General features: G+C 44.6%; 1 protein-coding gene across 1 annotated transcript in view; it reads right to left on the reverse strand.

The window, feature by feature from the left end:
• Nucleotides 1-17,306, reverse strand: part of Myo7b (myosin VIIB) — a 101,533-nt gene that overhangs the window by 56,697 nt on the left and 27,530 nt on the right. The window contains exons 3-6 of the mRNA XM_069989496.1: nt 6,447-6,557; nt 5,376-5,528; nt 3,905-4,089; nt 3,075-3,196 (exon numbers count right to left, since the gene is read on the reverse strand). Coding sequence (XP_069845597.1) covers nt 3,075-3,196; nt 3,905-4,089; nt 5,376-5,528; nt 6,447-6,557 — 571 coding nt within the window. The remainder of the gene's footprint in view (nt 1-3,074; nt 3,197-3,904; nt 4,090-5,375; nt 5,529-6,446; nt 6,558-17,306) is intronic.

Below are 17,306 nucleotides of genomic sequence, written 5' to 3' on the forward strand. Positions count from 1 at the left end.
CTCAGTGGTAGAGCGCTTGCCTTGCATGCATGAGGCCCTGGGTTTGATTCCTCAGCACCACATAAGCAAAAAGAAAAAAGCCAGAAGTGGCACTGTGGCTCAAGTGGTAGAGCGCTAGCCTTGAGCTGAAGAGCTGAGGGACAGCGCCCAGGCCCAGAGTTCAGGCCCCACGACTGGACCCCCCCCCCAAAAAGTCATACACTACGACCAGATAGGCTTCATCCCTGAGATGCAGGGATTGTTTAACATACCTAAGTCAATAAATGTAATCCAACACATCAACAGAGCCAAGGTCAAGAATCACATGATTATCTCCACAACACAGCCCATCAAGAATCACATGATTATCTCCACAGATGCAGAAAAGGCCTTTGATAAAAATTCAACATTCATTCATGCTAAAAAGCTCTGGAGAAAATAGGAATAGAAGAAACATTTGTTAAAACAATAAAAGCCGTTTATGATAGAACAATAGCCAATATTATACTTAATGGGGAAAAGCTACAACCAATTCTCCTAAAATCAGGAACAAGGCAAGGATGCCCACTGTCTCTACTCCTCTTCAATATAATCCTAGAACCCTTAGCCAGGGCAATAAGGCAAGAAAAAGACATTAAAGGGATCCGCATAGGGAAAGAAGAAGTTAAATTATCCCTTTTTGCAGATGACATGATACTATACCTTCACGATCCCAAAAACTCCATCCCCAAACTCTTAGAAATCACAAATCACTTCAGCAAAGTAGCAGGATACAAAATCAACCCACAAAAATCAGTCGCCTTCCTGTACACTGACAATGTACGAGCAGAGAGGAAAATAAAAGAAGCAACCCCATTCACAATAACCTCCCCAAAAATAAAATATTTAGGAATTAACCTAACCAAAGATGTAAAAGAACTATTTAATGAAAATATAAAAAGTTAAAGAAAGAAGTTACAGAAGACACTAGGAAATGGAAAGACCTCTCATGCTCTTAGATAGGCCTACTTAATATAGTGAAAATGGCAATACTACCAAAATTAATATACAAATTCAATGCAATTCCTATTAAAATCCCAATGACATACATCTCTGAAATATAGAAAACAGTCCAAAAATTCATATGGAACAACAAAAGACCTAGAATAGCTAAAACAATTCTAGGGAATAAAGACCACATGGGAGGGCTATCCATGCCACACTTCAAACTCTACTATAGAGCTATAATAACAAAGACAGCATGGTACTGGCACAAAAACAGATCCGAAGACCAATGGAATAGGATAGAAGATCCAGAAATAAATCCACATGCCTACAGTCAGTTGACATTTGACAAAGGAACAAAAGACATACAATGGAAGAAACACAGCCTCTTCAACCACTGGTGCTGGGAAAACTGGGCAGCCACATGCAGAAGACTACAAGTGGACCCCAGCCTATCATCGTGCACCAACATCAACTCAAAATGGATTAAAGACCTTAACATTAAGCCTGAATCTCTGAAACTACTGCAGGACAGAGTAGGAGAGACACTTGAACTTATAGACACAGGAAGGAACTTCCTGAACAGAGTCCCAGGGTCACAACAAATTGAAGAGAGACTCAACAATTGGGACTACCTTAAAATAAAAGGCTTCTGCACAGCTATAGCAACCAAGCTAGAAAGACAACCAACTAATTGGGAAAAAATATTTACCAGCAAAATATCAGACAAGGGGTTAATAACCATTATATACAGAGAACTCAAGAAACTAATCCCTCCCAAACCTAACAAACCAATTACTAAATGGGCAAGGGAACTAAAGAGAGACTTCTCAGATGAAGAGATAAAAATGGCAAAGAAACATGAGGAAATGTTCACCATCCCTGGTTGTGAAGGAAATGCAAATAAAGACAACCCTGAGATACCTATCACCTTACCCCAGTCAGAATGTCCCACATCTACAAGTCAGCCAACAACAAATGCTGGAGGGGATGCAGAGAAAGAGGAACCCTATTACACTGCTGGTGGGAATGTATACTTATACAACCACTTTGGAAAGCAGTATGGAGGGTCCTCAGAAAGCGAAAGATTGACCTCCCTTATGACCCAGTCATACCACTTCTAGGCATATATCCTGAACAACAGAAACCAGTATACAAGGACACATGCACCTCCATGTTCATTGAAGCACTGTTCACAATAGCCAAGATATGGAAACAACCCAGATGTCCCACCACAGATGAATGGATCCAAAAATTGTGGTATCTCTACACAATGTAATATTATGCAGCCATTAGAAGTGACAAAATAATGGCATTTGCAGGGAAATGAATGGAGCTAGAAGAAATGTTGTGCGAGGTAAGCCAAGAGCAAAGAGACAAACGGTACATGGTCTCCCTGATAAGTGGATGTTAAATCCAAAATATTAAGTGATATTACAAAATTAACAGGACTTAAGAAACAAAGGACTTCCACTCATCTGGTTGAATCACTACTAAATAACCCATGCTGCTGATCACATGTATGGTATATATGTGTACACTGGAGGGGAACCAGGAAGACGACACAGAACTAGAGGGAATCAGGGAAAAACATATAACGGGACTCATCAGCTGCACTGGACATTGACCAAAATGAACTATGCAACTTAATGGCAGCGATGGGAGGGAGGGAACAAGTGGGAAAGAGGGAACAGCTGGTGCTATGCAAAACAAAAGAAATGTATATATCACCCAATGCAGAAGAAATAACTGTATCGCAAAGCTCATAGAACTCATAAATGTTATAGACCGTGATAAACAATTCACTCCAGGAAAGTTAGAATGTGTTTGTGACTTTAACTGAGCATCACTATCTCACAATAATGTGAAATTTGGGAAATTATGTAACCACTTAATCACAATAAAATTTTGAGAACAAAAAAGAGGAACACTTTTTATATCCTATGGAACACACATGGTGAAAGCTTATGAAGTCACCAATCTATATCCCCTTCTGGGAAGCTCCATACTCACAGCGACCCCACTCCTGCTGAAAGGCCACTTTCTGCTGAAAGGTTACCACCCCAAGTTCTGGGGAGAAGAGTGAGGGAGTACAAGGGATGATAGCCTACCTTCCAGGATGGGGTTGGCCTCCAGCACCTGCTGCTCAATCCATGAATGCTGGCCGCTGACAGTGGCCAGAAACTGTAGAATGAGTTTGGTGGTCTCTGTCTTCCCAGCCCCAGACTCCCCACTGCCAGGAGAGAGCAAGGAAATGAGGTCACCATGAGGACAACCCTTGCCATCAAACATAGAATTCTCCTGCTTTGGGGCCAGACTGACAGGGTCACCCTTTCCCCAGGCAGAAATCCCGCCATTTGCCTTAAAATCCCCCTGTGGGTCTCAGATTGTCAGTGTCATAGATTGCTGATTGTGTTTATCCTTTCTTCCTACCTATTAAGCTATGAGATCCTTGGTACAAGTAGATTTGGCTCATTCCCAGTGTCACATAAATATGTGAATGAATCAAATAAATGTCTTGCACATGAATGTGGTGGTCATCTGGTAGGAAGGGCAGACTCTTGGGCTCCACTCCCTAGGTATCCCCTCTATACCCCTACACTTTCAAATTTGCATAATGAACCCTCAAAATCCCATAACCAATGGCAACTTTTGGCCAATTTTGCTTTCCTTTCTTGTGCTTCTGTAAAGTTTCTCAAAATTACAGCCTTTTTTTTTTTTTTTTTTTTTGCAAGGAAGGCACTGGGATTTGAATTCAGAGTCTTATACTTGCTAGGCAGGTGCTCCATCCCTTGAGTCAAGCCCTCAGCACTTTTACTTTTGCTTTAGTTTGGCTGAGTGAATGTATGTCCTGGCAAAGGATGTTTGCAGTAGAATGAGAAGAACTCCTGTCACACCCGCCTGGAGATGCTCAGAGCCAACCCTAACCTGAAAGTCCCACCTGATGACACAGCACTGGTCCCTCTTGTTCTTCTTCATGTTGAAGTAGCAGCTGTTGGCAATGGCAAACACATGTGGGGGCAGCTCACCCACATGGCGGCCGTAATAGAGCTGCACCTGCTCCATGGTGTAGAGGGGCAGCATCTGGAACGGGTTCACAGCCACCAGGATGGAGCCTGTATATGTCTGAAGAAGAGCCGCTGGTCAGCACCCTCTGCCAGGGCAGAGCTGTAGGGCCCTGGTCTAGCATCTTGAGGATTTAGTGGGATCTGACTCTGCTACCTTCCATTGTGAAGCTTACTCAACTCTACCAGGAATATGAGCTTCTTTGGACCTGTTTCTAGTGAGATGAAAAGGTTAGAACCCTATCTTGTTCTTAGAAAAGGCTCATCAAAAATGAGCTGAAGGTGTGAAGTGTGTTTTGGCCTGCATCCCACAGAGGCCTCCATGAAAGCTGGTTAACATGGACAGTCCTCATCAGTCCTAACCACACATTCTGTGTGCTCTGGGTCCCTGGCCCAGCACCACCTATTCCTCACGAGCTCCCATTAGGCCTCGCTGCTCCACTGAAGGTAGGGCTAGAGAACTTCTCCACAGGCCACAGCACTGCCCTTGGCCTTCAAGGCTATGAAAGCCACATACAGGATACAAAGAGGAATGCCTAGGCAGGAAGAGTGGCATCAATTTATCTTATTGTAGTCCTGGAGTTCTGATGCACATTCAGCCACAGCAGAAGCAACTCACTTTACTTTTTCCTTCCCCTGGCATTTCTTCTTCTTTCCTCTAGTCTTCCTTTCTATTCATGGGCTCCAGCTCACTCCTGGATCCCTCTAAGCACACCAGAGGGCAAGACATAGCCAAAATGGCTGCATGTAGAAGACCCAGGTAGGGACTTCCCTGGCCACGCCCTGGCTCTGATTGCCCCCTGCCCCCCTACACTCCCTTACTGGTGTCAGTTTTGGAACCCTGTCTCATGGAGAGTGGGATGAGTGCCCTGGGACCAGACCAACTACCTGCATTGTTAAGTTTAACAAAAGGGTCTGCATGCCTTCACATGGCCTTTCTAAACTGGTTGTGGAAGAGTACCCCAAGATCCCAGCTGTCACGAGACTTGCTCTCAGGATAGCCAGAGTCTTCTGTCAGTAACCCTGTGTCTACAACATGCCTAGGAATTGGGGACAAAAGTCCCCACTGTCCCTCAGTGTCCACTCAGCCTGGAAAGCAGGCCTTGTGCACAGACACAGACAGATGCAGGGGCAGCATTCCTTGAGCACCTACTGGATGCTACATTCTGTGTTATGGCTATACATCAGCATCTCATCTTCAAGAATGGTATGCACCTGGTTCTTTCCATATGGAACAGAGACAGAAAAAAATGGTCCATCACACTCAGTAAGGACACAGGGAGCAGTGCCTGGCCTCTGATTTCCACGCGCATTGCTTTCTCCACACAGACACAGGGCAGGACTCACGTAGATTTTGTGTTGTTGGTAGCGGATAAGGAGATTGTGCACTATGCCAGCCTCGTGCAGGTCCCCTAAGCAGATCATGTCCTCCACACCCTGCACTGAGTTGGGGTGCATGAGTCTGAGGGCATCAGAGTTCTCTGCTGAGATCCAGTGTTCCTGAAATGACAGCACAGAGTCACCTGAGAGGTGGCCTCCACACAGGCCACCCCCACACACACACTCCCTGTATCCCTTTTCTCCATCTCCTTAGAAGTGAGGTGGCCTTTGAGAATCACAGATCAGCTGGCCAGGTGCCAGTGGCCATCTCTGACAAGGCTCAGTCTGTGGATAGCCTCAAAGGACAGCTGTGACAAAATCAATTCCATCTATGGCACTGGTCAGTACCTGCCTGGGCCTGGGGTCCAGGTGTAGCTAGGGGCAAAAGGTGGACTTCAACTGAAGAACAACTAGCTGGGCACTAGATTTAAGGCCAGCTTGCAGCTGGGGCATTAGGTTATTGGAATAAAATGTGCAAATAGAATAAGCATAAGAATATTTTTAGAAAAATCCTATATATAGCATTAGGCAAATGGAAGATATCATTGTTACTATTTTACTGGTTTCAATCATCTGGAGCATCCAGGCTGCATAGCTGCACAGGGAGTTTGGCCTGAGATGGAATTAAGTGACCAACTGGCTGTGTGCCCTGAAGATCTTGCCTCCCCTCACTGCCCTTGGCTACTGCTGCCTCTGCCAGGTAGGTGAGCTTCCTGCCTGACCCACTCCCACCTGTGCATTTGCCTCTTCTTCTCCCTCATCCACCTTCTTCACCCAGCTGTCACTTTACACACCCGCTTTGGGCCCTTCCTCAGTCCTTTTCCATCCTACCCCTACCTACTCCCCTTGTACTCTTCAACCCTTCAACATGGCCCAGGATAAACATGATGCTCACAAGGGCAGGGCTTTACTACCATATGTCCTGCTAATACTAAGATGCCCCTGGGGCTTATGAACTCCTGATGCTTGGGAGCAGAGGAAGCAGGCTCCAGGGCCCTGAAAGAAACAGGAAGCCAATAGGAGAATGCCAATACTGACCTTGCCCTCATCATCTTCAACCAAGATCTTGCCTGGCTTTGTTTCCTTGATGATGCCTCCGATGGCCACACTCATCTTGGTGGGGGAAGAGTCCAGCCATACATGGTCACCCTGCAGGGTAGAGAGGAATCATTGTTCTCCCTTCCTTCTGCAGCAGAAGACTTACCTGCCCTGGAGCTGTCACTTTCAACTCAAACTTCCAGATGGCTGGATTTCATTTCTCCCTCCACCAGTCTCCTCTCCTTCCTTTTCCTCCTCCCTTTCCATCTCTTCTGAGTACTTGTTACTGGCATTGCTCACCAAATTGCTCTATCCTACCTGGGATATTAAGGTCCCCAAGAACAGGAGATCAGCCTCCTTCACAGTCTCTCTCACAAGGGAAAAAATAAAAACACCCCCCAACACACACACTCAAATAGAGATTCTTCTTTTTTTTTTTGTCGGTTGTGGGGCTTGAACTCTGGGCCTGGGCACTGTCCTTCAGCTCTTCAGCTCAAGGTGAGCACTCTACCACTTGAGCTACAGCGCCACTTCTGATTTTCTGGTGGTTTATTGGAGATAGGAGTCTCACAGTCTTTCCTGCCCGGGCTGGCTTTGAACCGTGATCCTCAGATCTCAGCCTCCTGAGTAGCTAGGATTACAGGCGTGAGCCACCAGCACCCGGCTTGAGATTCTTTTTGTATCCACAATTTTTTGGGGGGTTCAGGTGTGGGGCTTGTACTCTGGGCTTGGGCACTGTCCCTCAGCTCTTCAGCTCAAGGCTAGTGCTCTACCACTTGAGCCACAGTGCCACTTCCAGCTTTTTTCTTTTTGCTTATGTGGTGCTGAGGAATCAAACTCAGGGCCTCAGGCATGCAAGACAAGCGCTCTAAGCACTGAGCCACCTTCCCAGCCCAATATACAGATTCTTTTTATGGCCAACAATGGTTTAGAGAGAGGATTGCTGTCTCTCACTTGAGCATGGCAGCAAAAATGTTGAATTTGCTTTCTTAGAAGTCTCCACAAGCAGCAAGGAGGATGAGAAATGGAAACAGAACAGTGCCTCTCCTGGGAGCTGGTAACTCAGGTCTGTAATCCTAGCAACTCAGGAGGCAGAGATCTGAGGATCGTGGTTCAAAGCCAATCTTGGCAGAAAAGTCTGTGAGACTCTTACCTCCAATTAATCAGGAAAAAGATGGAAGTGGAGCTGAGGCTCAAGTGGTGTAGTGCCAGCTTTCAGTGAAAAAGCTAAAGTAAGGAACAGCATCTAGGCCCTAATTTATTTTTTTATTATCTTTAAGTAGTTGTACAAAGAAGTTTCCATTCCACAAAACAGTATATGAGTACAAAGTATCTGACAACATTGTCACCCACCTCTCTTAACCCATCCCTCTCTCACTTTTTTCTTTAATAGAGATTAGGTGATTACATAAATTTCACATATTTCACAATATTGTGGAATAGTGATAGAGTCACAAACACATTTTAACTTTCACAAGGCAAATTGTCATTATCATGGTCTGTACAGTTTGTGAATTCTATGAGCTTTGACATTACAAGTTATTTTTTCCACATCAGGTGATGTTTACATTTCTTTCCTTTTGCTTAGTGTGGGCTATTTCCACTTACTCTGATCCTCCTCCTGGCTTCCCTCTGTTGTGTGCATATATCTACCATATATATAGTCTAGAACATGGAGTCATTTAGCAATGATATGACAAAATGGGTGGCTGTCTTTTGTTTCTTGAGTCCTGTTTGCCATATCTTCTTGTATTTTTGCTTTAGCATCCACATATCAGGGAGACCATGTGCTGTTTGTCTGTTTGTTCTTGGCATACTTTGCTCAAAATAATCTGCTCTAGTTCCATCCATTTCCCTGCAAATGCCATTATTTTGTCCTTTCTAATGGCTGCATAATATTCCATTGTATATAGGTACCACAATTTTTGGATCCACTCATCAGTAGTGGGGCATCTGGGTTGTTTCCAAATCTTGGCTATTGTGAACAGTGCTGCAATGAACATGGAGGTGCATGTGTCTTTGTATACTGGTTCCTGTTGCTCAGGGTAGATGCCTAGGAGTGGTATGGCTGGGTCATAGGTGAGGTCTATATTTAGCTTTCTGAGGTACCTCCAGACTTCTTTCCAAAGTGGTTGTATAAGTGTACATTCCTACCAGCAGTGTAATAGGGTTCCTCTTTCTCCACATGCCCTCCAGCATTTGTTGTTGGCTGACTTGTGGATGTGGGACATTCTGACTGGGGTAAGGTGGTATCTCAGTGTTGTTTTTATTTGCATTTCCTTCACAACCAGGGATGGTGAACATTTCCTCTTGGGTTCATTTGCTATTTTTATCTCTCCTTCTCAGAAATCTCTCTTTAGTTCCCTTGCCCATTTCATGGTTTGTTAGATTTGGAAGGGATTAGTTTCTTGAGTTCCCTGTATATAATGGATATTAGAGTCTTTTCTGATATTTTGCTGGTGAATATTTTTTCCCAGTTAGTTGGCTGTCTTTCTTTGGTTGCTATGTCCTTAGATGTACAGAAACTTTTTATTTTAAGGTAGTCCCATTTGTCGAGTCTCTCTCCAATTTGTTGTGACCCTGGGACTCTGTTCAGGAAGTTGCTGCCTGTGCCTATAAGTTCAAGTGTCTCTCCTACTCTGTCCTGCAGTAGTTTCAGAGTTTCAGGTTTGATGTTAAGGTCTTTAATCCATTTTGAGTTGATGTTTGGGCACAGTGACAGGCTAGGGTCCACTTTTAGTTTTCTACATGTGGCCACCCAGTTTTCCCAGCACCAATAGTTGAAGAGGTTATGATTCTTCCACTGTATGTCTTTGACTCCTTTGTCAAATATCAACTGACTGTACATATGTGGCTTTATTTTTTGGTCCTCTAGACTGTTCCATTGGTCTTCAGGTCTCTTTTTGTACCAGTACCAAGCTGTCTTTGTTATTATGGTTCTATAGTAGAGCTTCAAATTCAGTATCATGATCCCTCCTGCATTGTTTCTTTTGCCTAGAATTGCTTTGGCTATTGTAGGACTTTTGTTGTTCCATATGAACTTTTGGACTGTTTTTTCTATTTCAGTAAAGTATGTCATTGGGATTTTAATGGAAGTTGCATTGAATGTGTATATCAATTTTGGCAATATAGCCATTTTCACTATGTTAATTCTGCCTATCCAGGAAGATGGGAGATTTTTCCATTTCCTGGTGTCCTCTATGATTCTTTTTTTTTAGGCTTTTATAGTTTTCAGGAGATAGACCCTTTACATCTTTGGTAAGGTTAATTCCTAGATCCTTTTTTTTTTTTTGAGGTTATTACAAACGGGGTTGTTTCCTTGATTTCCCTTTCTGCTTGTATATTGTTGGTGTACAGAAAGGTGACTGATTTTTGTGGGTTAATTTTGTATCCTGCTACTTTGCCAAAGTGGTTTATAAGCGCTAAGAGTTTGGGGATGGTGCCTTTGGGATTATATAAAATCATGTCGTCTGCAAAAAGAGATAGTTTAATTTCTTCCTCCCCTATGCGGATCCCTTTAATGTCTTTTTCCTGCCTTATTGCTCTGACTAAGGATTCTAGAACTATATTGAATAGGAGTGGGGAGAGTGGGCATCCTTGCCTTATTCCTGTTTTTAGGGGAATTGGTTGTAGCTTTTCCCCATTAAGTATGATATTGGCTGTTGGTCTGTCATATAAGGCCTTTATTGTTTCAAGGAATGTTCCTTCTATTCCAATTTTTTTCCAGAGCTTTTAACATGAATGAATGTTGTATTTTATCAAAAGCCTTTTCTGCATCAATGAAGATAACCATGTGGCTCTTGACCTTGGATCTGTTGATGTGATGGATTATGTTTATTGACTTACGGATATTAAGCCATCCCTGCATCTCTGGGATGAAGCCTACTTGGTCTTCATATATGATTTTTTTTATATGTTTCTGGATTCTGTTGACTACAATTTTATTGAGGAGCTTTGCATCTGTGTTCATCAAAGAGATTGGTCTGTAGTTCCCTTTTTTTTGTTGGGTCTTTGCCTGGTTTGGGGATGAGTGTGATATTGGCTTCATAGAATGAGTTTGGGATTACTCCCTCTGCTTCTATTTCTCTGAAGAGTTTGAGGAGTATGGGTATTAATTCCTCTTTAAAGGTCTTATAGAATTCCGTAGTGAATCCCTTTGGTCCTGGGCTTTTCTTTGTTGGAAGGATTTTGATTGCTTCCTCTATCTCATTGTAGGTTATTGGAATACTTAATTGATTTATTTCTTCTTAGATCAGTTTGGGCAATTTGTATTTCTCTAGGAATTCATCCATTTCAGCTAGGTTTCCCTTCCTTTGTGAGTAGAGAGTCTGGAAATATTTATAATTGTTTGGATGTCTTGGATGTTTGTTGTAATTTTTTGCATGGCACCTTTGATCTTATTATTTGGGTCTCCTCTCTTCTTTTTTTTAGTTAATCTTGCCAGTGGTCCATCAATTTTATTGATTTTTTAAAACAGCTTTTTGTTTTATTAATTTTATTTATAGTTTCCTTATTCTCTATTTCATTAATTTCAGCTCTTATTTTGGTTATCTTGCTCCATCTAGTGACTTTAGGTTCAACTTTTTCTTGTGTCTCTAGCAGTTTTATTTGCATCATGAGATTGTTTATTTGGTCTGTCTCTGTTTTCTTGATGTACACACTGAGAGCAATAAACTTGCTCCTGGGGAATGCTTTTGCTGTGTCCCATAGGTTTCTTTGTGATGTGTCTTCATTTTCATTGAATTGTAGGAACTTTTTAATTTCTTCTTTAATTTCTTCTGTGACTCATGTATTGCTCAGCAATGTGCTGTTTAATTTCCATGTGCTTGAGTTTTTTCTACTGTGTGCCTTGTTATTGAGAACTAGTGTGATTCCACTATGGTCAGATAAAATACAGGGGATTATGTCGATCTTCTTGTGCTTGCTTAAATTATTTGTATGAGCTAAGATATTATATATTTTAGAAAAAGTTCCATGGGCTGCTGAGAAGAATGTGTACTGGGTTGTTGTTGGGTGGAAAACTAGGTATATGTCTGTTAAGTCTGTTTGAAATATGATATTGTTTAATTCAGAGACTTCTTTGCCAATTCTTTGGTTGGGGGACCTGTCCTTTGGCGAGAATGGAGTGTTAAAGTCTCCTACTATTATTGTGTTTGGATCCATCATTTCCTGTAAATCTGAGAGTATTTGCTTAACATATTTGGATGCATCGATGTTTGGGGAGTATAGATTGACAATGGTGATGTCTTCTTCTTGGATTATTCCCTGTATTATTATATAGTGACCTTCTTTGTCTTTTCATAGTGATTTTAGTGTAAAGTTTATTTTATCAGATATCATAATGGCAACTCCTGCCTTCTTTCTGGGGGCATTTGCATGGTAGACCTTTCTCCAACCCTTTACTTGGAGTTTGCTTTTATCTTTGGCTGTGAGGTGGGTCTCTTGAAGACAGCAAGTTGATGGATCTTGCTTTCTGATCCAATCTGCAGTTCTTTTTTTTGGATTGGTGAATTGAGTCCATTAATATTTATGGTTATTATAGAGAGGCATATTGTATTTTCTGTCATTTTCTACTTTCCTAAGTTTTTCTTCTTTCCTTCCCTCCTGTTTAATAAGTTGATCTCCTAATGATATCTATCTGGTCTGGATCCTGGTTCTTGAATGCTTTTGTTGGATTGTATTCCCACTCTTAATATTCTTTGTAATGCTGGCTCATTGTTTAAGAATTCATTTAATTTTTCTTTACTATTAAAAATTTTAGTTTCTCCCTCGAATGTGAATGCTAGCTTTGTTGGATATACCAGTCTAGGCTGGCAGTTGTTGGTTCTCAGGGCTTGGATGGTACTTTCCCAGACTTTCCTTGCATTCAGAGTCTGTGTGGAGAGATCTGCAGTGATTCTAATTTTTTTCCCATTGTATTATAGCTTTTTCTTTGCTTTTGCTGCCTGCAAGATTGCTTCTTTATTGCTAAAATCTAGCATTTTTACTATAATGTGCCTTGCAGTGTTCTGTAGGCTTCTGTTATGTAGGTAAGATTTTCTCTTTTAAGACTGGGGAAGTTTTCAGTGATGATCTTATTGAATAAGTGTTGCATTCCTTTATTCTGGTATTCCTCCCCTTCATATACCCCAATTATATGAAGGTTAAATTTATTGGCACTGTCTGCTTGCTCTTGGGCTTCCCTTTGGCATGTTTTGAGGGTTTTTTCCATATCTGTAACTTTTTTTTTCAAGTGCCTGCATTTTATCTTCAGTATCTGATACTCTATTTTCCATTTCATTTATTCTATTAACTGTGGCTTCCATTGTGGTTTGCATGGAGTAAATTGAATTTTGCATGGAGGAGATTGAGCCATTTATAATTTCTGTGTCATTCCTTAGAGTACTAATCTCTTTCAGCGAGGTGTGTACTGTGTGTATTTCTTGTTTGAGGGCCTGGATCTCTTTAGATAGCTCATTCATTTGTTCTTTAAATTTCTGATCTATTTCTCATTTTAAATCTTGAGTCATTGCCTCCATCATCTCTTGAATGTAGTGTTTGTCTTCCATTTGTTTTTTTTTCGTCCACTGGCGTTCTCCACTGGGTGGTTGCTGGTCTTTGAGTCTGGTTTACTATCTTGGCTGTTGATGAATTTTGTAATTTTTCGCTGTGATTTTCACATGTGGATTCAGGGATTTTTGGAGAGCAATTCCAGGCCCTGGTGGTTTTGGTCACTAGGTGCCTCCTTTGCTTGATTCTGGATTTGTTCCTGGATCAATTGATGTAGCTTGCTCTCAGTGCTGGGCTGGTTGAGCGAATTTTACCTGGCTCAAGGTTCTGTTGTGAGAGGGGCTGTTTTCCAGCTGCTGATCTGACTCATGCAGGGCTTACTCCTGTTCGTTTGTGGTGGGCAGATACACTCTGCCCTCTGCTGGGGTGTGCACTCAGATCCTGACCAGTCAGGGGCAGGCAGTGAAGATGGCTAGGGTTCCTGCTTATCCTGGTACTGGTTGGGAGCTGTCCAGCAGTGCTATGGCAGATGGATGGTTTTGTGCACTGTAGGTTGCTGTTCAACACCAAGTTTCACGTTCGTTGAGATGAGTGTGGGCTATGCTGGATGGTGGTGCAAGCTGGGTCTGTGTTTCACAGTCTTTTTTTTTTTTTTTTGTCGGTCGTGGGGCTTGAACTCTGGGCCTGGGCGCTGTCCCTCAGCTCTTCAGCTCAAGGCGAACGCTCTACCACTTGAGCTACAGCGCCACTTCCGGTTTTCTGGTGGTTTATTGGAGATAGGAGTCTCACGGTCTCTCCTGCCCGGGCTGGCTTTGAACCGCGATCCTCAGATCTCAGCCTCCTGAGTATGTGTTTCACCAGTCTTTACCATTGTTTATGCTGTCATGTTTGGTGTCCACTCCGCTGCTGCCCCGCTCTGGGCTGGACTGCTTCCAAGGGCCAGTTCAGGGAGGCACAAGGTCGCTGCGAGTCTGGAGTCTGGGGTCCTTTGTTTCTGCTGCCGCCACCTCAGCTGCTGCTGCTGTTCGGGCTAGGTTGCTTGCATGAGCCTGTGCAGAGAGGCACCACACAGCACTGCCCGTCTGGGGCATTTGTTGCCCCCACCGCAGTCACTGCCATCCCGAGCAGGGTTGGATTGCTTCTGAGGACTGGGGGTGGGGGTTGGGGAGTGGGAGAGGTGCCAGGGGCCTAGGGTTGTTTGTTGTGGCTGCCACTGCCCCACCACAGCTGCCGCTGCCCTCCCAGGCTCGGCTGGGCCCCTTATTTAGGCGGGTGCAGGGAGGCGCTGTGCCCCGCAGCGATGGGGTCCACCCGGGCTCTGCACTGCACTGCAAGTTTGGGGTCGTTGGCTACCACTGCCGCAGTCACTGCAGCCCTGAATTGGGTTGGGTTGCTTCTGTGGGTGGGGGGGGGGAGAGAGATGCAGGGCCAGGAGTCTAGGGTTGCTCCCCGCTGCTGCTGCTGCTGCTGCCTCTGCCCCGCCACTGCGGATTGACCCTAAATTTAAGACTCTCTACTGGCAAAAACAAAATAAAACAGAAAATCCAAAAGAACCCACCAATTCCAATGAAACTGGAATATGTCTAAGCCAGAGAAGAGGAAAGTGGACCACTAGAAGTTTCAGGAGGAAGTGGAAAACTTAGGCCCAGCTGCAGAGTCCAGAAAGAACTAGATAAGTTAATTTGCCTAAGGTAGGTGTTGATCCTGTTGCAACCTATCTTTTTGCATCCTCAGGATCAAGTGCACAGAGTAGCAATGGGAATGTCTGGGCAGGGTCTAAAACAGGCAACGTACATATTTGAGGAGCTTTGCCTGGTGAAAAGCACTATGATGCCCAAATTTATTGGGTGGGAGAAGTATGGACTGAAAATTCACATGCAAGGTTTTTGCCAGCCTACAACATGGCACTGATCCCTTACAAACCTTCTCTGACTCCAGGAAGCTCCTTCTAGGAGGAGAGATCCAAAAAGAGCCAGCAACATCTATGTAGGATGATAGTAAAAGCCAAAGGAGGGAAGAGGCTGAGATCTAAAGATTGTAGTTCGAAACTAGCCTGGGCAGGAAAGTTCTGGAGATTCTTAATCATCAAAAAAAGACAGGCATGGGCTGGGAAGGTGGCTCAGAGGTAGAGTGCTTGCCTTGCATGCATGAGGTCCTGGGTTCGATTCCTCAGCACCACATAAGCAGAAAAAGCCGGAAGTAGGCGCTGTGGCTCAAGTGGTAGAGCACTAACCTTGAGCTGAAGAGCTGAGGGACAGTGCCCAGGCCCAGAGTTCAGGCCCCACAACTGACAAAAACAAAGATTTGACTGGCAAAAAATGACAGGCTATGGGTCAAGAGATAGAGCACTAGCCTTGTGCAAAAAAGCTCAGCGACAGCAACCAAACTCTGAGTTCGAGTCCCAGGATCACCCCCCCCCCTTACAGAGAGAGAGACAGACAGACAGAGAGACAGAGGGAAAGAGAGAGAAAATAATGAGTAATTAGAAAGAATGAAGAGAAATTGGAACCATGTTGAGCTCTTGGTGAGATGGTAAAACAGTTCAGCTACCATAAAAAAACAATAGTTTCTTCAAAACTTAAAAATATGTGTGTCATATATGAATTGTTTACCTAGCCAACTTGTCACTCCAGTAAAAAGATAGTAAGAATATTTGGAGTTGCACTGATATTTCCATGTATCTTTATTATTATAATTATTATTAAGTAGTTGTGCAAAGGGGTTCCAACATGTCAGTTTATGAGTACAGTGCATCTTGATCAGTATCATCCTTTTCATCTGTCTCCCCCATCTCTCCCAATCCCATCCATCCCCTCAGTTACCTGATTCAATTTTCACATATGTACATTCAATAGTGTGACTTCTTTCACTCACTTTCTCCATTTGTCTGCCCCTCCAATTGACTTAGCCCCTTTAAAACTCCTTGAAGGACAGGGGGGACCAAGATGGCGACGGGGCAGTAGGGAAACGCCACAGCTCTCTCCAACCAAAAAGAGAGTTCGAGTTCCAACGCTTAATCTCCCCAAGAGACCGACAACAACAAAAAGACTAACACTCAGAGAAAAACCAGAGGCGGAGAATAACAAAAAAGAAAGAGGAAAAGAATTTCAAAACAGAGAAAAGCGAAGACCCCTCCCCCAACCTTTACTGGCCGCGCGGCAGCGCGCCAAGCCGCCGGCCAGCCGGCCCGGCGGGGGCTGTGGGAGCCCCAGAGAAACAGCAGAGACACAGGGGGCCACTTTCAGAACATCTGGTACTGGTTTGCAGAACAGCAGATCACCAGGAACAGAGAAACCTACCAGCCGGGAGTCTCCACGAGGATCCCACCCCCACCCCTCACTCTCCACCCGAGCAGAGAGGCTCCATCCCGCCAAAGTCGCTCGGCATCAGCAGAGTGACAAAAGGACCTGCGGCAGACCACCCGGCCCGCCGGATCGCGATCGCAACGATCCAGCACTCTCCACCCAAGCAGAGAGGTTCCATCCCGCCAAAGCGGCTCGGCGTGACAAAGGGTCCTGTCTGCAGACCACCCGCCCGCCCGATCACGATCGCAACAACCCGGCGGGGTCACTTGGGCCCCAGAGGTACCGAGAAGAAGCTGCCTGAGCGTGGACACTCTTGACCCAACAGCTTCGACAGAGGCAGAGACAGAAAAGAATCACACAGAGCCACCACCGCCCAACCCAGCCCGGATTGCAACAACAACTGACGACCTACACCACACAGAAACAACCAGCTCCAGGGTGAGTACCCCACAGGGGAAGTGTATCCCTCAAGGGAGACCAGAGCTGGAGGGAATCCCCAGACCCTGACCTAGACTCCCTACCCCAGCACCCGGACCACAGGACCCACTAAAACTGGGAACTGTTTGAGAGCTCCACCAGCCCGTGGAGCACACTCAGCTGGCCAGGCTAGAGCAAGAGCACCCCTGGAAGGGAGCTTAAATGCCCAAGCCAGGAACAGCGCCCCTGGGTCAAGACTACCAACAGTAGAAGAAATTTGAACTGTGTCCCCCAGGCTGTATAACCTAGGGGGTATACACATCAGCACAGGCCTAACAAGCGCGCTCCAGGCTGGGGCCGGAACCAAGCCCGGGGATCCGGCACCTGAACAACACAACCAACTCCTCCCAATTGAAGTAAAAAGCTGAGCATACGCCTCAACAGAGGGGAGAAAACCAGGAAACAACACTCCCCCGGGAAGCACGCCTGTGACAACAAAAGACCTGGAGGCCCAGGACAAGAGAAGCCCAAACCCCACCAAAACTCCACCCATATACCCTAGACTGGGAATTGGGCAACACAGGCTGCCAGCACCTGATAGTAAGCAGGAGCTCAGACTGTTAAGGCGGCTCAGCAATAGAGTGATAGT

The sequence above is a fragment of the Dipodomys merriami genome, unplaced genomic scaffold, assembly GCF_024711535.1.
Source record: "Dipodomys merriami isolate MVZ:Mamm:240054 unplaced genomic scaffold, mDipMer1.0.p SCAF_38, whole genome shotgun sequence".
NCBI classification, from domain to species: Eukaryota; Metazoa; Chordata; class Mammalia; order Rodentia; family Heteromyidae; genus Dipodomys; species Dipodomys merriami.